Here is a 24,255-nt window from a genome sequence, read left to right as displayed (position 1 = left end):
TTTGCCAGTGACTACATTAAAAATTCACAATGGATATGATTTTTTATTTGCTGGTGCCTTGCATGCGGAAACATGCAAACGGCCCTGGGGCCAAGCTGTGGGATTGTTCCATGTGTGGCCAGCATGAGAGGCTGTTCATATCCTGTGGACAAGCTACCTTCAGTATCTAATTATTATAGAGACTAAGAACAGGTTGATGAAAGATTCTGTATAGAGCTTTATAAATATGTATGATCTATCCCTCTTTGTAAGCAGCTATTTCAGCCTCAGCGGTGACTAGTTTTATGCACTTTGTGAAACTGGTTAAAGTAATTAGCTACCTACTGTGACAAAAAACCTAGTAACTGTAATTCATTACTTTTGCAGAGCGTATCTCCTAGCTCCACAATTAGACGAGAGCCAAAGGTCTGAGCTGGTAATTAAGAGCTGCACAGTAAATTAACCTTTGTATCCCATTATATAGAAGACAAATGTAATCTCTTGTCACTTACTTATCTTACTAATTTTGAAAACATAAAGACCATTTGTTGATACCTGATTTTAAATGCAGCATAAAAAGAACAATTGTAGTGGATGAGATAATTAGCGACTGGTGCTCTACAATCAGTCATTTTAGAGTTGCCCAAGGAATAATTTTATTGCATGGCTACTAACATTGAACACGGACTACAAAAAAAATAAATAGTGATGACGCTTGACACATGCATGCACACACATACACATGAACACACACACACACACACACACACACACACACACACACACACACACGTATATACATTTTGTGCTTACTTTCAGATAGCTACAGATTGCAAGCTGCCCTTATTAAACAAAGCAGCAGTCACAGTTAATATTTGGAGGGTAGCATGTGGTGCAATCACATTCATGTTTCTCAGCTCTAAAAACTCAGTGTATGATAAGTATATACATACACACATGTATGTCTATAATGTAGGTGGTATAAACTATTAAATTTACATTAGGAGATATGTGAATACAGTAATACAGGATGTTTTTAAATGTAGAGGCCAAAGCTTCCATGAAATTAGATGTATCTGATCCTACACACACTGACAGATTGCGTTCAGTGGTACAGGATTGTCCAACAGGCCCAGACATTTTCATTTTGTGTATACACCATTTGGGTACCAGTTTAGTCTAAGTCAGGGGTTCTCAACTCCAGTCCTCAAGTACAACCAACAAGTTATGTTTTGTGAATTTATTTAATCATTCACAGGTGTGTTAATCTTTTATAATGGGTCAGTAATTATCCCACCTAGAAGATAAACAACAGTCAATATTATAAGGTATCAGTCTCTCCTTGGATAAGTAGTGTACAACTGTACAGCACTGTGACACTCCAAATACACAGTGACAGACTTGGACATATGCAGACTCTTTTATAGAGTCAATTAAAAAACTTGCACCTGCAGTCTAATCAACCTGACCTTTAAGTCTAATGACTCAGACATGTGATATTATTGTGGCTGATTAGCATGCATAATAACGCAGACATGTGACATTCTTGTGGTTGATGAGTCATGCACAATAACACTCAGTTGCGAGACAGTTTGTGATGTTTAACCATTTTACTACATATCAACAAAAACATGACCTGTTGAGGTTGACTTGAGGGTCATCCAATTGGCCATCTGAATTACGCATATAATGTATATTTTTCTTTAATTAGGTTTAACTATGATTAATTTATAGCTGTAATGATTCACCACTTAGATTTTTATATTCCATAATTAAAATAGGGGTGAATGTGGTTTGAAAATAGAGACTTTACATGTATGGAGCTGTACTCCACTCGCTCTACATCTTGCCTGGAGTACCAACCTCCATTTGATTATTTGATCTCTGTACTGCACACAGAAACTGATTCTGAGTTGGTAATAAAGCAACAACAACAAAAAACACAAAAAACTGTGCACCTGTACAAACCATTTTGCAATACAAGGGGTGCAGGTTGATACATACATACTGACTGCTTTTGCATGTAGCTCACAAATGCTGGACACATTTGTTTTAACACTGTAATTTAGATTTGAGTTTGGACATGCTCCTCTTATATCTAATCTCTCTGCACATATTACATGTGCTTTATCTGAAGTGCAACATGGTTTTCCCCAGATGCACAATGACTTGCTCTTTCTTACTTTACTCCTACCTCAGAATCAGGTCCACAATTACTGGACAAAGGACTAAAAAGTAGGCATGTCACTGTGAGGGCAAAATAATGGTGAGATTGTGAAAAGTAGATACAGTACAAAGAGAAAAGTTTTGAGGTAGTTTATTCCACTCACTAGTCGCTGTTGCACTTGAAACGGCCTCCAGGTCTAATTGCTTTATAAATTAATTTATATTTTTAGTATAGTGTCCTACATCTTGTAACCCTTGCAAATATATACTGTATAGTGATTTGGGTAACGCTCTTGTGTCTTTATTATTCTGAAAAAACTTTACTAGTGATTTGTTATTGGAGGGTTTGTCTAAAATAAGTACATCTACTTTTTGGTATGTTTGTATAATTTGAACTAATATGTGTTACTTCAATGGCATATCTTATTTATGTTGTCTTATGTACCATTTTAGCAAACTACACTCTAAGAATATATAGACTAGTAATTATGAATAAAAAGTTAAGAGTATAGTTAAACTACAAAGCCATAATTCTCAAAATTCTCCTAATTATAATGCTTACAGAATATAGAATTTATTTTGAAGAGTTCATTCTAGCTCAATATCTGGTTTAAATTGTTTGTAATAATCTGTCACTTTATTCATAGAGTACATTAATAATTTTGTACATCGTTTTATATTTGCTGTGGTTTTTTTGATAACTTATTACTAAACAAGAAAAACACTCTAATAACTGCAGTAACTGGCTCATATTTAATGTACGCCATAAACAATAACATAGTGTGTAGCCGGAATAAGTTCCAGAAAATAAACACACATTTGTCCTTGTTGTTCCACAATAAATTCCTAAATATATGTTGTGTACATTTCATTTATATTACTCAGAGTATTCAGTGAATTGCAGTGTTAATTACTTCGATGAATTGCTTTCTACATTTTTATTGAGGCTGTGTTCAACCCATTAAACCAATCAAGGGCTAAAGTAATAAATTAAAATACTGTGGTTAATAAGTAAGAAAAAAATCATTATCTTCACGGTGAAAGTGACTAATTTAATATGAATCTGATGGTACTAAATATTTTTCTGCCTCGCTACTTTAAAGTGTATCCATTGACTGTACACAGTGGAGTCACCCATTTTATATGCTGAACCAATAGTAATTAGCCAGTTCAAAGAGCTAGTGACATCGCTGTTGAGATTGCGCAACAGATGCTGTATGTTCTGGACTCTATTCTGGAGGCACAGTAGAGTAGGTGGTGTTGTGCACTAAGCTATCACTTGTAAATTCTCTTTATAGTGCAAGTGTTCTTATACTATCTTCCTGTTGGCACTCCAGGTTATGGTATTTATTTACTAACATTTATTATTAGTGCCCACATATTATGCTGTAATTTACAGAGAATATATAGGCATTTAGATCAGTATCGGCAAAACCAATAAACACACCAATATGTTTTTTTAATTGTGGGCTGAAGCCAGAGGAAGACCCAGACGAACATGCAAATTCAACACATATGTGGCCTTGGTTAGTATCAAACCCATGACTCCAGTGTGCCACCAAGCTACCATGTTATGAACTTTATATATTCTGCTAATGGTAAAACAGTCCAACATTGTTTCGTTGTGTGTTGGATGCAAGAACAAAGAAACATATTGTGCTACAAGGGATTAAGATGCCACATTGATATCAGTAGTCCTTAGTGAATTAATTGTTTGCATTTTAGGAATAATGATTCCATCTGAATACTAATCAATGAAACCTCATGTAATGGTAAGCCAAAAGGGATGAATTAATACTGCCAGTGTCAAAAAGTTGCAGGCAATAATATAAAAAAGGTAATTGCCTCTGTTAACTTCCAGAGGTCTTTCCATATATTGTATTCATTAATTTTAACTGCACCTCAATGGTCATACTTTTATGACATACAGTTGATTGTTTGGTAGCATTACCAACCCAAAACCCTCTTAAAAATTATCCCTGCCGATAAAGAACATCAATCATTGACATTTCCAATCTGAGTGAATAAAAGCAATCACATTGTTTACATGAGGGACCTTTTAATTTAAAGAAAATTATATAAGATTATTATTTTTTTCTAAAAATTAAACTCTTTTTGCCCTTGTATTTGTAAATATTAAAATACAAATGTGTGTTTTTATTAGTTTAGTATCTACTAATGAGATATTTAGTTTAAGTAAGCAACACTCTGCAAAAATAGATCCAAAGTTTTTACTTCAGCTATACCCACTTCCAACTTTCTTATTTTGTGGCAAACCTCTCACAGTACAACAATGGTCTAATGGCAGGTTTATTGGGTGTCTGATCATCTCAGAGATGAAAATAAGACTTAAAGGTGAAGCATGCACAAACACCAAAGCTTGCTCATTACCAATACTGTGCATAAACATAAAAGTCTATCTAGCATAATTTTTTTTTTTATTAGAAACCAAAATAAATTAAATTGAAATAATAATAATGTCCTGCATCTTTTTTTTAGGCTACCATATATATTTTTTCATAGCCTAAATTATATTTCATTTGATACTGTACAATAAAGACATGATGGTTCAACTGTTCTTACATTACAGACAAAAAGGCATGTGGCCCCCATGAGTATCAATGCAAGAATAAGAACTGTATTCCGGATCACTGGCGGTGTGATGGACAGAATGACTGCGGAGATAATTCGGATGAAGAGTCCTGCAGTAAGTGTGTCCCTATTATTGGGGAATGGGCTATCAATAGTGCAGTCAGGGCCATCTTAACAGCATTGTAGGCTCCTACCCACCCATTCATGGTAAAAACATTAGTTTTTTAAAATAATAACTTGCCACTTCTGCACTCCCATGCCGTCTATCTACATGTTCCTGTTCTATACAGTGAATGGCTGCCAGCACTCTGATTTGTTGATTTCTCCAGCCATCTACCAATCAGCATACTGACAGCCAGTCACTGTCTAGCAGATGCCCCAAGCCCAGCCTACACATGCCCGAAGGCCCCCAGAACTGTGAGGCCTTGGGCAGCTGCCCAGTGTGCTCATAAATTAAGATGGCCCTTATTGCAGTGTTCCTTTATTTGCAAACTGAGGCAGATGGCATATTTTCTGCAGCAGGTTACATTGGTTTCCACAGGGAAATATCAGGGGAGAGTGGATCTTGATCCATAGGGAACCAACAGGCTAAAGCTTTAGGCTGTCCCAGGATGCATTGGGGCCTCCCCCTATAACCCCGCATCCAGGCACTGTGAGCTCAGTTTCAGTTGGTGTCACTTAACAGGTGGGCTGAACTGGGCAGCCCTGAAAAAGCTTTCTTCAATATTGGACTGTCAGCTCTGTATGTCATGGTGACACTTCAGTGCTGCAGCTCCATCACCTCCCAAGCAGCGTCGCATACTCTCGCAGCCTGTTCCCGGGTACTTGCAGCAGAGACGCTCCAGCTTTAAGCACACGGTCGCAGTCACTCTCCTGGTTTGCATGGCTGCTACGGGGAGGAGGTAAGAGGGTCCCCCATACGGGAGCCACCATTAAATCGCATTCCATCCGCAACCTAGGGAGACCCCACTAGACCACCATGGCAATAGAGCACAGGTTGGGTGTACTAACACCCCATTTAATAAGGCTCACTAGTACCTGGGTTGGAAGTCCAGCATAGGGGAGCTGGCGCTTCACCTGTAGCCTCTCCCCGGCCCAGGGTAACATCTACTGCAGATTTTCCTTCCCCAGAGCCGCCTCACACTCTCCGTCACTCCCTCACTGAGACGCTGGGTGCCATCTTATAAGCATAGTTGCGGCTAGTCACTGGGACTGCAGGGCAAGGTCTCCCTTGTAAAGCCGCCTGTATACAGCGCTGTGACTTTACAAACACTTTAGTATTCTACATGTCTTTATACAGACAGCGTTAGTTAAGAAAAAGCGTACCTATTACAGGATATATTATACGAGTATTCTGATATATAACTCCGGTCCAGGACCGTGCTGTGCTATATATATATACATATATATATATATATATATATATATATATAGAATACAAATGGATTTAATCAAGGGAGCGCTGAAACCAAAATCACTTTATATCATAAATTTATTACAGTCCACATATAAAACAACAAATAAAACAAATTAAAGGATAATATCCGGATAATTAAAACAATATTATGCACTCAATGATCCGTCCTATGCCCTGAGCTCAGGTTTAATAACTGTCAATTTATTTATAGTGATCCGTTCCAAACCCGCTTGATAATTTTAGTTGTATCCGACTGTAGCCACGTTGTAATGGTGACAAATATTAACAGTCTCTTTGCATTCAGTTACAGTCACTATAAAGCTTTTGGTATGTAGCAGAAGGGGGAGAGCGCTGTGTGATGAATGTCTTTCACAGCGGTATGCTACGACCCCTTGATCATCCTAGCCGCAGCCCGTCTTAGACAGAGAAATACTCACAGCCACCTCGGCTTTCTACGGGGTACGAACCACCTTTCACTCGGTCACACTTTAGCTTTGTCCCCAGTTGTATGTCTGATAGGCACTACAGTGCGGCAACGGGATACCATAAACGTCTCAGTGCACCAGGCTCAAAATAGTGAAGCCCTTCTTACGCAGTATTCTGATATATAACTCCGGTCCAGGACCGTGCTGTGCTATATATACATATATATATATATATATATATATATGTACATATACTAGTCCAGTGCAGTTTTATTGTCATAATAATTATCTGCATTGCCTTTGACTGCATGTGCCTGTATCTGCTGTGTGGTTTCACTTTCAGTGTTTCCCAGATATATATATCACTATATTATGTACCCTAAGGGACTAGGTGCGTCAGGTCATATATATAGTGCGTCACAGTGTTTACATATTACATGTATTCTACTGTGTACTCAGTCACATAATACCGTATTTATTCACTGGTGTTGTGTACTATGTCTACAGTCACATACTAACAGATTTATTCGCAGGTATTGTACTCTGTCTGGCTTTATCGTACTAATTCGCTCTGTTGTTGCATTTGTGTACAATTTCTAACAAAAAGGGCAGTAAGTCTGTGGACGCTCCTACATCATGCAGAGCATGCTCCAAAGATTTACCAGAGAGGGAAGCTGTGTATGATGGCCTGTGTACTATGTATCATACATCTCCCAGTCAGTCCACAGCTCTGGTAACCAATCAGGAGCCACCCTGGGCTGCATTCACAAACCTACTGAGTACTTTGTTGGAATGCATTACTCCCCCTATGGGACCACCTGTGCCATTACAGCCACAAATTGTCCCTATGGTTAATCCGCCTAGGAAATACTATTTGTGTATGGATAGTAACTGTCTGGATAACAGGGTACAATGAGTAGTGGTCAATGGGATGTTCTCCAGCTGGGCACCAGTAGTCATCGGAATACCACAAGGGTCCGTACTCGGCCCGCTACTGTTCAATATATTTATTAATGATCTAGGAATAGGCCTGGAAAGCACAGTGTCAATCTTTGCAGATGATACTAAACTGTGTAAGGTAATTAATACAGAAATCAATGTGGAGTCTCTAAAGAATGACTTGTTTAAACTTGAAACCTGGGCATCTAAATAGAGAATGAGGTTCAATATAGAAAAATGCAAAGTTATGCATTTTGGGATAAAAAAAACAAACTTGCATCCTACACATGAAATGGGGAAAATATAAGGGAAACAGTCGCAGAAAAAGATTTGGGGGTGCTCATAGATAATAGGCTTAATAACAGTAAACAATGGGCCTAATTCTGAGTTGATCGCAGCATCAAATTTGTTAGCAGTTGGGCAAAACCATGTGCACTGCAGGAGGGGCAGATATAACATGTGCAGAGAGAGTTAGATTTGGGTGTGGCGTGTTCAAACTGAAATCTAAATTGCAGTGTAAAAACAAAGCAGCCAGTATTTACCCTGCACAGAAACAAAATAACCCACCCAAATCTAACTCTCTCTGCAAATGTTATATCTGCTCCCCCTGCAGTGCACATGGTTTTACCCAATTGCTAACAAACTTGCTGCTGCGATCAACTCAGAATTACCCCCCATGTCAAAATGCGGCAAAGAAGGAAAGTAAGGAGCTTGTGTGCATAAAACGGGATATTGAGACAAGGGACGAGGATGTAATCCTGCCACTGTACAAATCATTGGTACGTCCGTACCTGGAATATTGTGTTCAATTTTTGGCACCACATTATAAAAAAGATATTGGGGAACTCGAATGAGTTCAAAGGCAAACTACTAAATTCATTAAAGGGTTAGTGGCAATGGAGTATGAGGAAAGGCTTACTAGGTTAAATATGTATACACTAGAAAATAGGCATCTAAGAGGAGACATTAATATCTTCAAATGCATAAAGGGTCATTACAAGGAGTTAGAAGGGGATTTGTTTATTAAAAGAACTCTGTATAGGACACGTGGGCACTCACTGAGGCTAGAGGAGAGAAAATTCCATACACAATGTAGGAAAGGGTTCTTCACAGTAAGGGAATAAAGTATGGAACTCCCTGCCGGAGAAGGTAATAATGGTGGACTCTGTAAATGCATTTAAAAACAGACTGGACAAATTTCTAACTGAAAAAAGTATCCAAGGCTATAGCATTTAATATATTGTCATTAATTATCTGGCAGTGATACGAATTATAGTTGTTAATTGGTACTAAACCATTACTTCAGCAGATACATTATAAGGTGCACATACAGAATACAGGTTGAACCCGATGGGCATTTTGCTTCTTTTCAACCTCATTAACTATGTTACTATGTTACTATACCTTGGGCGGAAAATTTGTCTAACCAGTTGCAGCAATTAAATCATTCCTTGGTCAGACAAAAATCTACTCCAGGTCACTGTAGTGTCTCTGGGTCATCTAAGCAGGCTGCTTCCTCCTCACAATCCACGACTCTCTCAGATGTTTCATCTGAAGAGGAGGGGTTGCATTCTGTCCTGTCAGACACTGAATCAGGTGTTTCTGATGAGGATTCTCCATTGCAAATTGATGTCCCTGCCCTTGTGGTTGCTATTAAGCAAATCCTACAAATCACTGATGATGAGGATTCCACTACTGTGGCTTAGAAAACTGATATGTTTGACTGGCAGAAGGTGGTTAAAAATCTGTTACCCCATTCTGACCATTTGGTGGACATCAGGCAGGAGCCATGGTCTAATCCAGGGAATAAATTCCCTCTGTCTAAATGGGCCTTGGCTCGCTATCCTCTACCTGCAGAGTTATGTAACAAGCGGGAAAATTCACAGCCGGTGGATTCTCATGTCACCCGCCTAATGGTGTCATCCACTCTGCCTGTCATCACTGTCACTTTACTGAGGGAACAGACAGATAAGCCGGTGGAGGGATGCCTGAAATCTATTTACTCCCTTACAGGTGCTGTACATAGACCCACTATTGCGGCCTCTTGGGCTGCAAAAGTAACTAAATCATGTGTTCAGGCATTAGAGGAAGAGCTGCCCGAGGATATATCTGACAATGCCAGACAATGCCTGTCTCACATTACCACCGCCACCTATTACATTCAGGAGGGGTCCTCTGAGGCGGGTGTGTTGGCAGCCAAGGCATATACTACGACTGTCCTGGCTCACTGTATTCTGTGGTTGAGGTCACGGAAGGTGGACCTAGACTCCAAAAAGACTGCCTTTCTCCCAAATACTAATCCTTCTGCACAAAAGGCTAAAGGTACCACTTTTCATTCCCTTTGGCCTCAAGTGAAAACAAAAGGTCAGGCATACTGAGACAATCTTGTGCTCCCAAGACCACTAAGCCCAAGGCAAAACGGTCCTGGGTGGCCTGCTTCTAAACAAGACAAGCCTGATGCATGACGGGGCAGGCCTTCCCCTGGGGGACCCCAGGGTGGGAGGCCGACTTCTGCAGTTCATCCAGGTCTGGTTAAAAACCACTTCAGACGCATGGGTGTGAAAAGTTGTCTCTCACAGGTACGCAGTCTTCTTCAAGAGACATCCCCCTCACCAGTTTTGCACTCCGGTTATCCATTTGCATCTGTTAAAGTCCCAAGCTTTGCAAAAGGTTTTGAGTTCTCTCCTGAATACAGGAGTGGTAGTGCTGGTTCCTCTGGCCCTGAGAGGCAGAGGTTACTACTCGATCCTGTTTCTATTTCTGAAACCCAGTGGGTCTTTCCAGCCTATACTCAACCTCAAATCACTGAACAAGTTTGTGAGAGTTTGCAAGTTCCGTATGGAAACACTGCGCTCAATTATAATGACTATGGAATCCGGAGACTATATGGTATCCCTGGATATACAGGATGCGTACCTGCATATACCTATTGCCATGTCGCATCAGCAGTATCTGTGGTTTGCAATTGGCAACCAATACTATCAGTTCCAGGCTCTGCCATTTGGACTGGCTATGGCCCCTTGGATATTCACCAAGGTCATGGTCGTAATGACGGCTCATCTCTGTCACCAGGGAGTCAGGATCCTGTTGTATCTGCATGAATTGCTGATTCTGGCAAACTCCCATGATGTCCTCAGTCATCTACAACTGACAGTAAGCTTCCTACAAGTCCATGGGTGGCTCATCAATTGGAAGAAATCCTCACTGGTCCCAGCTCAGAGCTTAACCTGGGGGCACTCCTGGACACACACAGTCAATGACTGTTTCTGTCTCTAGAAATAGTCCTGAGACTTCAAAAGACAGGCTAAGATGCTTCCTTTGTCACCCCAGACTGTCGATACACTTGGCGATGCAAGTACTTGGCATGATGCTGTCGGCATTTGACATGGTAGAGTATGCTAAATTTCATTCTCGCCCTCTGCAGAGGTTAATCCTTTCCAAGTGGGATGGCCTACCTCATTGGATCAGATCTCACATGATCACTTTGACTCCGGAGGTTCATCTGTCGCTGACCTGGTGGCTACAGGACCAGCAATTGAGCAGGGGTCATCCCTTCAGGATCCCTGACTGGGTCCTGCTGACAACAAACGCCAGTCTGAGGGGATGGGGTGCATTGTTGAAGCAACACTCTTTTCAGGGTCGCTGGACCAAGGAGGAGTCACTCCTCCCAATAAACATTCTGGAGTTGTGCAGTGTTCAATGCATTGACTCTCACCCTGCCTCTGGTATAGAACAGGATGGTTCAAGTATGGTCAGACAATGCCACTACAGTGGCATACATAAACCATCAAGGTGGCACTCGAAGCCCTATGGCTATGATTGAAGTGTCAAAAATCCTTCGTTGGCCACCATCAGCCAGCAATATCAGCAGTGTTCAGTCCGGGCATCCTTATCTGGGAAGCGGACAACCTCAGTCGCCAGTACATGCATCCATTCATCCAGAAGTCTTTCAACTCCTAGTGGACAAGTGGGGCCTGATGGCGCCTCAACACAATCACAAGGTTCCAATATTTGGATTAAGGACCAGGTATTAAGGACCAAGCAGCATTCGTGTTCCCTCCAGTGTCATTCCTGCCCAGGGTCCTGCGGAAGTGCAAACAAGAAGGAAGAATTCTACTTCTACTCACTCCAGCGTGGCCCAGACAGCATTGGTTCTCAGACCTGCAGGGTCTATCGACAGAGCGTCATCCTCTACTACCTCAGTGCCCAGACCTCCTCGTACCGAACCTTTGTCTTTATCCGGACCTGGCCACGCTGGCTTTGGTGGCATGGCTCTCGAGGCATCACTCCTGAGAGCCAAAGGATTCTCTGAGGCGGTCATCCAAGCTATGTTAAAAGCCCGCAAACCGGTATCTGCTCGGATTTATTACAGTGTCTGCAATTCTTACTTCACCTTGTGTGCTGATTAAAAATCGTAAATGTGAACTTTCATCTTTAATTCTTTGTCACACTAGCTCAGTTCACTTTACAAGTCTCTATGCTAACTGTAAACCTAACAATGTAAAAGACTCTAAACCAATATATTCTATAATTTATGTCAACTAGTACAGTATATTATATTCTATAATTTGTAACACTAGTATTTGACTTTACATTAATAGGAAAGTCACCCAGTTCATGATCCAGAATAAGGTTTTGTACACTTTAAGAATAAAAGTTAGCAAAGTAAGGTGATAGCAGGGGCAAACACAGTTCCAAATGCTTAATTTTAGAGCAAGTATGGCCAGCAGGGGATGGCTGGCAACTTGCAGGCTGGGGGCAACTTAGAATCAGTATCAGAGAAGCCTTGACATTGGTCTGGAGGCTTAGTTGTATTTTTGCAAATATATGTAACTAAGATCTCTGAATTTTCTACTACCATGTCATTTTTCAAATGTTATTGCTAATGTCCCATAGTGTGCTGGGGAAGTAGTGTTTTATATGTATTAAAAAAAGATTAAAAAAAAACATTTGCACACACCATAAATATTTATACTTGTAGGTGGAGGGTCATAGTAATATATATGAAACTATCCAACATTGAGGGATTATACCAGTATTCAGTTATAAATGCCAAACATTCTCTGCACCACAAGCAACTTATCATCATCGTAGTATCCAATAATTTTTTTGGGAATATGTGTTCAAACCCAGCCAGCTCCCAACAGCTCTTTCAGTTTGAGACAGCAGGCTCAGCACAGTGCCTGCAGAATTGTGACACTGGCATGTATAAGCAGTATGAGTGAGGCTGCAGACATCTGGTGGCCCCCCACAGCTTAAATCATATCGGGGAGGGGAGGGGGCAGATGTCATCCTGCCCCCCGGCTCAGCCCAACAATGATGGCCAGCAAATGAATAAGGCATAAGTATAATTTAAGAATCTATAATCTGCATCATACCAAGTGCAGTGTACAATATGTAATCTATCAGACATATATATGGGGCCCTGTGACCGCAGTAAGCTGATGCAGCATTAGGGCCAGCCTGCTTGAGCTAAATGCTTTTTTTTTCTAGATGTGGCCAACTTCCCACAATGAGAGTCCCTTGCTCTGCAGATCATTGTCCTGGACATACTGTATATGTACAAAATGGTCTTTTTATCTCTGGGTAGTGTATGTATTACCGTATTAACACTAAAGATGGTCTACAGTATAAGCTGTATGTTCAAGAGTCTAAAACATGAACCTTCTGATCAAACATATTTATAAATACCATATGCTGTAGTGGACAGGAAAAGGTTAAACTTTCCAGAATAAATATACATACTGTGTATAGTTTAACCATTTTCCCACCTCATGGTGAGACACTTGTCTCTTCTTGCTGGCAAGTTGCAACAGCTTGCTGGTCTCTCCTGTCTGGTGCACTGACAATGCGTTCAGATCCACACACAGCATATTTGGTAAGAAATGCTGCTGCCACCAGGCAAGCACAGCAGCTCCCTTCCGATGCTTATACTACATGTTGTACAGTACCTGTAGCTCTTAATAAAGTGTATTTTATACTACTGCTACTGTAAATCTGACCTAAGCCACCTGCCTGGGAAGTAGCGACTACGCAACTACGGCAATGGTGACAATGATAACAGAGATGTGCACCTTACAACAATTACAATAGTTTTCACCTCTTTCTGTGTGAAAGTAAAATTCAACTCAGAGCGGCGTCACAATCCAGAACCAACATTTAGCAGAGCATACTGTACATCTGCCAAACCATACTTCATCCCCTTTGTCTACCATTATTATGCTAGATAATTAGCTGTAATGAGAAAAGCTCTATAATGTTACTGAGGGGAAAAAGACACATATAGTTCAGAAGGAATACATACAGTATGTTTGACCAGCGGCTGGGATCCCGGTTGTCATGATCCTGACAGTGGAATCCTGGCCACCAGTGTGCCGGCAGCAGGGCATGCGATATAAAGCCCCTTGTGGGCTCGCTGCACTTGCCACGCTGTGGGCATGGATATATTTTCCCTCTATGGGTGTCATGGACACGCACAGAGGAAGAAAAGCCTGTGGCACTGGTATTGCGGAAGCAGGATTTCACCACCAGTTGGGATTCCGGCATCGGCATTGTGACTGCCGAGATCCCAACAGGCAGTCTTGTGATTGCCTCCCATTCAGAATCCTTTGGGTTTAATAAGGAAATAGTGTGTTGCGGTGTTTGGGCATGCTGTGTTTAGGAAAGTAATACTCACATAGGGTAAAGTAGGTTGCATACAGTATCACTGTGCACACGCCCAGAAAGGTGATCATATGTATATGTGCCAATGCAGAATTGCCTGTTTCTACCACCTACATTGGGATATATTGGATGTACTGAATACATTATGGTTGTGTATGCGCAATTGCAAAGATGCAGACTGGGACGGACAATAATGTATCTATGCCTGAGATAGATTCGTGTTTTGAGGATGGTCATGGCTATGTGCAAAAAGCAGAAGGTCCTGAGCACTAGCAAACCACATGTGATTGGTTGTTTGTGAATATTTTGATTTTGTGTTTTCCTCATCATTCAGGCATATTATATTATGCTTTTGCACATGAGTTGTTTCTGCAGGGATCCGAACTGAAAGTCGACAGTAACTAGGTCGATAATGTCTAGGTCGACCACTATTGGTCGACAGTAACTAGGTCGACAGGGTGTCTAGGTCGACAGGGTCTTTAGGTCGACATGTTCTAGGTCGACAGGTCAAAAGGTCGACATGAGTTTTTCACAATTTTTTTCTTTTTTTGAACCTTTTCATACTTAACGATCCACGTGGACTACGATTGGAACGGTAATCTGTGCCGAGCGAAGCGGTAGCGGAGCGAAGGCACCATGCCCGAAGCATGGCGAGCGAAGCGAGCCATGCGAGGGGACGCGGTGCATTAATTGGGGTTCCCCGTCACTCTACGAAGAAAACGACACCAAAATAACATTAAAAACTCATGTCGACCTTTTGACCTGTCGACCTAGAACATGTCGACCTAAAGACCCTGTCGACCTAGACACCCTGTCGACCTAGTTACTGTCGACCAATAGTGGTCGACCTAGACATTGTCGACCTAGTTACTGTCGACTTTCAATACCACACCCGTTTCTGCAAATGCATTTGATGTAATTCATATAAATGGTTAAAGTTTTGAGTGCAAGTGTAATACAAATGTGTTTTACACGTGCTTCTTATAACCCTGGAGCATATGCTAGCGTTGCTGACTGGCACACATCTCAAGGTAGTGGCTGCTTTCCAAATTGTATTGTGTTTATTTAAATTAATGCAAACTGCACCTGACTGCATCAGGCCCTGCGCAGGATCTTTTGGTACTAACTTTTAAAATTATAGTTTCATTTTGTGTTGTACATTCAGTAGGTCTGACAATGGAGCCTAGTACTGATGAATTAATTTTAAATAATACGGACATTATTCAATTTGGGGGGGGAATAGTGCCTTATTACCATAACCAGTTTTTATTTTTATATATCAAATCAAATTTTTTTTCTACAGAACCTCAGACATGTGCATTGAAAGAGTTCCTTTGTGGTAACGGCGACTGCATCTCAGCCAGATTTTGGTGTGACGGAGAATATGACTGTGCAGATGGTACAGATGAGGTAATTATTTATATTATATACTTGTATAACAGATTATAACAATTCATTTTTCCATTTACCTTGTAATATTTGAAATAAATAAACAAAACCATATTGTGATACATATTACATGTATGGTTTAAAATCATGCTGGCATGTCCTCATATCAACACTGTTTGCTGGGGTTTTGAACACAAGAAGCTTTGGGCCTGATTCAGATCTGATCGCTGCTGTTTGTTTGTGCACAGCGGGCGATTATCGATAGACTGCGCATACATATGCACCGCAATGTGCATGCGCCTCGCCAAACAATAACAGACATCGCCGAACAGCAACAAGCTGGTTCGAAATTTTCAATCGCATAGCCATTTGCTTGCTGATTCACAGGAAGAGGTCGATTGTGGGTGGTAACTGACTATTTTCTCTGGGTGTCAGGGAAAACGCAGGCATTCACAAGCGTTTTCAGGGAGGGTGTGTGAGGTCAGCTACGGACCCAATCAGCCTGTTCTCATCGTACTGTAGGAGTAAGTCCTGGGCTGAGCACAGACTGTACACAGTGGCAAAAGCATTCGATGGTGAGTGAGGTGCAAATGGATTTGCAGCTGTCCACTGACTGAGGGATATTTGTAGCACGGTGTACACATGCGATCGCATACTTGCACAACGTATATACACTCCCTTTGGTAGGCGACTATCTGAACACAGAACAGCAAAATTAGCAGCACAGCAATCAGGTCTGAATCACCCTATTTATTTGAAATCACAACACTGACCAATGTCTGTATGGCAGTTTCAACAAGTCTCAAATGTGCCTGGTCTCCTCATCCTGCCATTAGTATTTTTTTTTGCAATCAATTTGAACCTTAATATTAAACTGGACCTTGTGAACTAGACCACAGTTTCAGGCCAATGCAATCTTGGATTTCTTGTCATCCAGTCAAAGTTATCTGGCGCCTCCATATTCCCCAACGCTTCAGAGAAAAGAAGAGAACTATTTCCTTCAATTAGTTGACAGGGTCCAGAGATATAGAGATGTTACACAAGAGCTTTAACTCTGACCTTCAGGAATCATCGTTATTAAGACAATGTTTGTGCTGTGGATTGGTGTTTACTTAGTATTTAGCTCCAATAATAAAGTAATGAAAGTACATGTAAGTGAAAAATTCTGTTTGTAGATATTTCAGACCTGTCTTATCAATCCTCTCTTAATAGAAAAGTAATACGAGCATCTGAACCTGCACTGACCACAGAACAAAGTGACAGAAAATGCAGACAGGAGAAATAATCAAGCAGATAAATGTCAAGGTGTACCATCAAGGGTGGACTGGGATTAAAAACCAGCCGGGGAAATTTATGGATGCCGTCCTAAATATGGAGGTTGGGGAGTGAAGTACGTGTCAGTGGGCAGGGGGAAAATCTTTTTCCTCAAAAGATGAACACTTTAGACCTTCTCCCACTTCCCCGCTGCTAGACCCACTATTAAATTAGTAGCACCTCAAATTAATAATTGGCATTTTCCACATTCATTTTCATACTACAGTATATAGCCTTAATAGCCCTCATGATGGGGCCCATTTATTATTTATTGGGTATTAGACCCGATAAATAGAATTTCCTATCAATTTTTGCGGCAATAAGAAATCCTTTACCCCTTGGATGTACTATAAATTGCATGCAGTGACAGGGTCTCCGGTAGGACCTCACCTCTGCACTGTTTAAAGTAAAGTGATCCTATCAGCAATCACTTTGCTTTATGTTGTGGGACGACGGGCGGCCATCCGATAGTGCAGACGCTAGTGGATATTAACCCCATTGGTTTCAATTTCTTATGCCATCTTAAGATGGCGCTAGGTAATGGGGCCAAGCTCCGAATGCTTTGGTAAATGTCACAGTATAGCAGCCCCCATGGAAAGTTTGGAAACCAATGGGGATTGCTATTGCAATCATAAACAGGTGGTGGAACTCCTGTAAAACATTTAGGAGATTCTGAATTGTGGGCGATTTCCCACAAAATGCGTTTAATAAATGTGCCTCTATGTCACACTAGCAGTACCCACATGTTACATCCACTCCTACAGGTCACTCCACATATACACTTTTACCGGAGCCCTTACACTGCAATGTACTGATGGGCGGTGCAGTTCACATCAGCAGTACTTACCTCCTGCATGTATCTGTCTGACCACTGTCAGCCTTTAGGCTATAGCAGAGCTGGCCAAACCAGTCCTAGAGATCTACCAACAGGTCACATTTTCCAGACCACCTAGCTGGTGCACAGGTGTAGTCATTACTAATTAAGATGTGCTGCATTCATTCCTAACTGACAATTCTACAGATCTCCAGGAGGCCTGGAAAACGTGAACTGTTGGTAGATCTTGAGGACCGGTTTGGCCAGCCCTGGGCTATAGCAACTGCAGAAGACTCCTGCCGGCATCGCATACCAATCCCATACTATATATATATATATATATATATATATATATATTGCATGGGATCAGTATGTAATATATATAACATTTTTCCTCATATTAATATTGATGGATATCCTGTTTTTGTAGAGTACTTTTCTTCCTCCTAACTTTTTAGCAACTTAGAATATTACAGAAAGTCTCAACCACATTCAAATCCATTCCTCTAAAAAGGCTCCAGAGAATGGTGAACTAGATTGCAAAAATTGAAATACAGCTCTTCAATTCCTTTCTCTCATTTCATTACAAATACAGTGTGGCCTTGACCTGCGTTTGTATTTTTCTCATACCTGTTGGGGAAAAAAGAGGAAAATATACTTTTCTTGCAAATATAGAGGACAATGAAGCCATTTAAACCCAGCAAACTGTGGTACTATTACCTGCCTTCTACTTGCCAATTAGGAAACACTACTGTTTGCTAATTATACAAATTTAGGATAACAGTTTCCAAAAACAGCAAAATTGCTTTTAAAATGAGTGAGGGCTGGATAATCAAGTAGCGTGAGTAAACACTTAGGGTTTATGATTGATAGGTATGTATTTTTTTATTAATTGGGGTTCAGTCAGTGATAGCTAGGGGCAGGCTTTAGTTTAGTTCTGAGTTTTCCAAACTCTGGTTTAGTTGATATTCATCTTCTGAGAGGAAGTCGTCCTCTTTCCATTTTGCATTCCTCCACCCACCTTTTCCTTGTTATGTTTTAATTTATATTACGTTGTTGTCCCTTGTGTTTGTCTCTTGTTGTTCATGGCGGAAAGACACTGCTCACTGGCGGCCACATAGGGCACAAAAGTGTTTGTCGAGCATTTCACCTACTGTATATATTGACCTCAGTGTGAGCCTAGTCTCTGACTTGGGGAAGATGAAACCTTTGTGGTCCAGGTTGCATTTGGGGAAGGGCTGTGACCTGCCCCTACTCTTACATTATTCCTTTCCTGGCTGTTGTCAGCTTGCAGGGCCTTCTTACCACACTGCATTTATTAAAAATCAATTTTCTAAATAAAAGCTGTTAGCTGGTTTACGCTAAATGTATTATCTAAATTGTTGTTTTAGGTTTTAGTTGTTAAGAGTATCTAATACGAAACTCAATTTCTGTGGTTTTCAAAGCCATCCACTATAGGCAGTCTAAAGGCATACTACCACTATATTTTGTACATTTCTTTTTTAATATAAATATTGAGATAAACATTTAGAAATAATAATGTGATGGGACTTTAAGTAAAATCAAGATGATATACAATATAAAGGTGATACAGCTCCTACTGCGAGAGCCTATCCCACGAATGTCTTCCTCAAGCCTCCCTGTACTGTACATTTTATTTTTGTGTGATGCAGCTCAAACAGTGCAACTTGGGAGGGGATGCAGTCAGGATCCCGACTTTCAGGATACCGATGCCGGAATCCCGACAGCCGGTGATATGCCGCCAGTCGGAATCCTGATGCACGCTCGGTATTCCCAATCGGTTGGCTCGTCGGCACCAACCGAGTGGGAATAGAACCTGTGGCGAGCGAAGCAAGCAACCAGGCCCAATGCGTGGTGAGCGCAGCAAGCCCACGAGGGGGCTCGCTACCAGGATTCCAGCAGATGGGATGCTGCTGTCGGTATAGTGACAGCAGGCATCCCGTCTACTGGGATTTCATATGTATCCCCTTGGGAGTGTTGTCTAGCTCAGGAAGGATTATGATGTAATTGGGAACATGACCAAATCAGAGCTTCTCCCTATGTAGCTAAAGTGAATGTGTACCATTTATAACTGGGATCTGTCATTAATAGTTTGCTCTAATTTGGCCAATTCGTAAAAGCATTGTAAGATACAGTTAAAGTAAGTAAAATAATGTGTCATGGGACTTGAAAAAGATTTTCTCAGAGAAATGGCTGTAATGCAGCTTCTTACAAATATTTTTGTGATTCTAGTGCAATGTAAATATTCTGTTTTTGTTTTGTTGTGCATTGTTTCTGTTACCTCTGGGGATTATTATTAGGTATTTTATTTTTCTTTGTTTGGGTAGAGAAACTGTGAGAATGGCTGCACCAAAGACCATTTCCAGTGTGCCACCGGCCAGTGCATTCCAACTAAATGGAAGTGTGACGGGCATGAGGACTGCAAATCCGGAGATGATGAGAAGAATTGTGAGCCAGGTATTTAAAAATATATGTATAGTTTTTCAAATATATGTGCAAAAATGTATTTTGCTTTTAAATTGTAAACTTTTTGATATTGGAGGTTATGCTTTACTAAAAATGGTAAAGCATATACAGATTTGTCCTTATACATTGATCCTGCCAAACAGCAAACTAGGACACACCAGAAGACTGTGCTCATTAATTTGATATGGAACACTTCTATATCTGTATACACTGAGGGCCTAATTCAGACCTGGTCGTAAGCAGGCATTTTTTTGCACTGCTGCGACCAGGTAATCGCCGCCTAGAGGTTGAGGGGGTAATCGGTGTGCAGGGGTGCGAATGGATGTTGTGCAGAGAGCTGCACAAACAAAAGTTTGTGCAGTCACTGCACAGCTCAGGACTTACTCAGCCGCTGTAACAATCCGGACCGATGCTGATGTCAGAAACCCTCCTTCTGAACGGTTGGGCACGCCTGCGTTCTCCCAGGCCTCTTTCTGTCAATCTTCTTGTGATAGCCGGTGCAATCGCTTTCTTTGTAAAATCTGTCGCAGTCCGGCGATCCCCGTTGCCTGTGGCTGACGTGCCTGAACATTGCGGTGTATACGCATGCGCAGTTCAGGCCCAATCACACCGCTGCAAAAAAAAGCTAGCGTGCGATCGGGTCTGAATTAGGCCCTGAGTCTGCATCTGTATACAAAGTGTTACAATGCTGCGGCCACCGCTTTTTTGCACACCAAATTCCATTGTGCTATGCAGGGGTTAAAGTGAGCCGGAACGGGGTGGAACTGCGTCCTGTCAGTTCCACTTGGAGGCTGAATGCAGTTTCACATCCTCTGGCTCACCTAACCTGGCAATGTGTCCCCGTCGCTGCAGGGAGATGACGGGGGCCTGCTGAGATTGTGTTACCAGCGGGCGCCCGTTTCCCTCTCTACAGCGGCAGCCGGAGGCAGGAGCTCAGTATTGTGGTCCGGCTTCCGTCACTGTGCGCTATGGGAGAGACGTCATGAAGCCTCTCCCATAGTGCCGAGGAGCGGGCGCCCAGAGGACTGTAGCGGTTGGACACGGGAGCGGGGCTTGGAGAGTATGGTCTGTATTTTGTCTGCTTTTTTTCCCTTTTTAGTGGTGCATCTACTGGGGGGCAAACTACTGGGGGACATTACTACTGGGGGGCATCTACTGGGGGCAAACTACTGGGGGGCATTACTACTGGGGGGTCATCTACTGGGGGCAAACTACTGAGGGGCATCTACTGGGGGCAAACTTCTGGGGTGCATATCTACTGGGGGGCATCTACTAGGTGCAAACTACTCGGGGACATTATTACTGGGGGCAAACTACAAAGGGGCAAACTACAAGGGGGCAGGCTACTGGGGGCAAACTACTGGGGCAAGCTACAAGGGGGCAAACTACAAGGAGCAAGCTACTGGGGGCAAACTACAAGGGGGAAAGCTACTGGGGGCAAACTACAAGGGGGCAAGCTTCTGGGTGCAAACTACAAGGGGGCAAGCTTCTGGGGGCAAACTACAAAGGGGCTCACTACTGGGGGCAAACTACAGGAGGGCATTACTACTGGGGGCATAACTACAGGGGCGTTACTACTGAGGGCGTAACTACAGGGGCATTACTACTAGGGGGCAAACTACAGGAGGGCTAAACTACTGGGGGGATAACTACAGGGACTAAACTACTGGGGGCATTACCACTGGGAAGTTAATCTAAAGGGGGTAAACTACTGGGGTCATAACTGCAGGGGCATTGCCACTGGGGGCATAACTACTAGGGCTAAACTACAGGGGGCTAAATGACTGGGGGCATTACTATAGGCAACATTACTACTGGGGGCAATACTACACAGGGGCATTACTACTGGGGGCCCTACTAATGAAGGCATTATAAAGAGGGCACTTCATAAGGGGCATCACTCCTGGGGACATAAGGGGCACTTCTATTGTGGGCATAGCATAAGGGGCACCACTACTATGGGGTCTATATAAGGGACACTACCACTGTGGGCACTACCATTACATTGCATAAGGAGCACTACTACTGTGGACATTGTATAAGAAGCGCTACTGCAGTGGGCATTATGTGTATTACGGGGTGCTACTACTGTGGGCATTATTACTATTGTGTGACCATGCCCCTTTCTTTTTGAGACCAATAACTTTATTACATGGGCACCGTGGGGAGGGGGTGAGTTCCACCACCTCTCTAGGACCACTTTAAGCACTGGTGCTATGATTACAGACTCAGTTGCATACAGATATACCAGTGTCATAAATCAAATTAGTCAACGCAGTCTTCTGGTGCATCCTACTGTAAGTGCATTATGACTAGAGATGAGCGGATTCGGTTCTCCAAGAACCGAACACCCCCTGAACATCCTGTTCTGAGCCAGTTTCTGAGTCCGGCTCAGGACTTCCCGCCAGACTCGGAAACCAGAATGAGGCAAAACATTATCATCCTGCTGTCAGATTCTCGCGGGTTTTGGATTTAATTTAAACAGCCACGCATCACTGCCATTTTCACTCTAGACATGGAGAGTGAGGGAGACAGACATCTGTCTCTCTGTGGGTGGTGGCGTCGCGTGAGGTCAGTGTTTTCTCTGTAGGGACGCTGTTCCTGTCACTGTGGTGTACCTGTGCTGTTAGGGGTGCTGTCCTGGCTGTCACTGATGTTTCATGTGCTGTTAGGGGTGCTGCAGTTGTACATGGGGGTTGCTGTCCTGGCTGTCACTGTGTTGTACAGGGAGCAGGGGCACTGTCCTCCTGTATGCTGTGAAAATACATGGGTGCTGGCTGTAAAAAATATGGGTTGCAGTCAAGATAAATGTACACTCGCCTTGTCTTTTAGGCTGTAAAAATTCAGGAGTGCTGCTGTTAAAGTAAATGTACACTGGCCCTGTCTTGTATGCTGTAAAAAATCTTGGTTGCAGTCAAAATAAATGTACACTGTCCCTGTCTTATATGCTGTAAAAAATCTGGGGTGCAATGAAAATAAATGTACACTGGCCCTGTCTTGTATGCTGTAAAAAATCTGGGGTGCAGTGAAAATAAATATACACTGGTCCTGTCTTGTATGCTGTAAAAATATAGGGGTGTTGTTAAAATAAATGTACACTGGTCCTGTATGCTGTAAAAATACAGGGGTGCTGCCATTAAAATAAAAGTACACTGGTCCTGTATGCTGAAAAAATACAGGGGTGCTGCTGTTAAAATAAAAGTACACTAGCCCTGTATGCTGTAAAAATACAGGGGTGCTGCTGTTAAAATAGAAGTACACTGGCCCTGTATTCTGTAAAATGCAGGGGTGCTGCTGTTAAAATAAATGTACACTGGCTCTGTCTTGTATGCTGTAAAATTACAGGGGTGTTGAGAAAATACAGGGCTGCTTGCACTGTCCGCAGTTGCGATATCTATGCCAGACCTTCACAATACTGTATGGGAAGAGGAGGCTCCTACCACCATTTGCATGCCCTCTGCAAGTGCTAGGAGGAGCACCGCCAGTCCAGTTGCTGATATTGAGATTGAGGATGTCACTGTAGAAGTACACCAGGATGAGGAAGATATAGGTGTTGCTGGTGCTGTGGAGGATGTTGAGGATGAGGATTCTGATGGTGATGTGGTTTGTTTGAATAAGGCACCAGTGGAGACAGTAGTTGGCCATAGGATGAAAAAGCCCATTGTCATACCTGAGCAAAATACCAAAAAAGTCACCTTTTCGGTGTGGAATTATTTCTCCATAAATCCGGACAATAGGTATCAAGCCATCTGTTGCCTTTTTCAATCCATTATAAGTAGGGGTAAGGACATTAACCACCTAGGAACATCCTCCCTTATATGTCACCTGCAGCACATTCATCAGAAGTCATTGTCAAGTTCAGAAACTTTGGGTAATAGTGTATGCAGTCAATTGACACCTAAATGATGTGATTTGTTTGAATATTATTTATTTGTGAGGATGAAGATTTAACACTGAAGGGGGGTGGGAATCTGAGGATAAGGACGACATCTTGCCTCTGTAGAGCCAGTTTGGGCAAGGAGAGATTAATTGCTTCTTTTTTGGTGGGGCCCCAAACAAACCAATCATTT

The 24,255-nt window shown here is 42.1% G+C and overlaps 1 protein-coding gene across 1 annotated transcript in view; it reads left to right on the top strand.

Annotated features, from left to right (window-relative positions):
• LRP1B (LDL receptor related protein 1B) overlaps positions 1-24,255 on the top strand; it is a 1,835,733-nt gene that overhangs the window by 1,634,438 nt on the left and 177,040 nt on the right. Inside the window, exons 67-69 of the mRNA XM_063932605.1 lie at positions 4,736-4,852; positions 15,485-15,591; positions 20,047-20,176. Coding sequence (XP_063788675.1) covers positions 4,736-4,852; positions 15,485-15,591; positions 20,047-20,176 — 354 coding nt within the window. The remainder of the gene's footprint in view (positions 1-4,735; positions 4,853-15,484; positions 15,592-20,046; positions 20,177-24,255) is intronic.

The sequence above is a fragment of the Pseudophryne corroboree genome, chromosome 7, assembly GCF_028390025.1.
Source record: "Pseudophryne corroboree isolate aPseCor3 chromosome 7, aPseCor3.hap2, whole genome shotgun sequence".
NCBI classification, from domain to species: domain Eukaryota; kingdom Metazoa; phylum Chordata; class Amphibia; order Anura; family Myobatrachidae; genus Pseudophryne; species Pseudophryne corroboree.
This window is presented reverse-complemented; position numbering and strand designations above follow the sequence as displayed.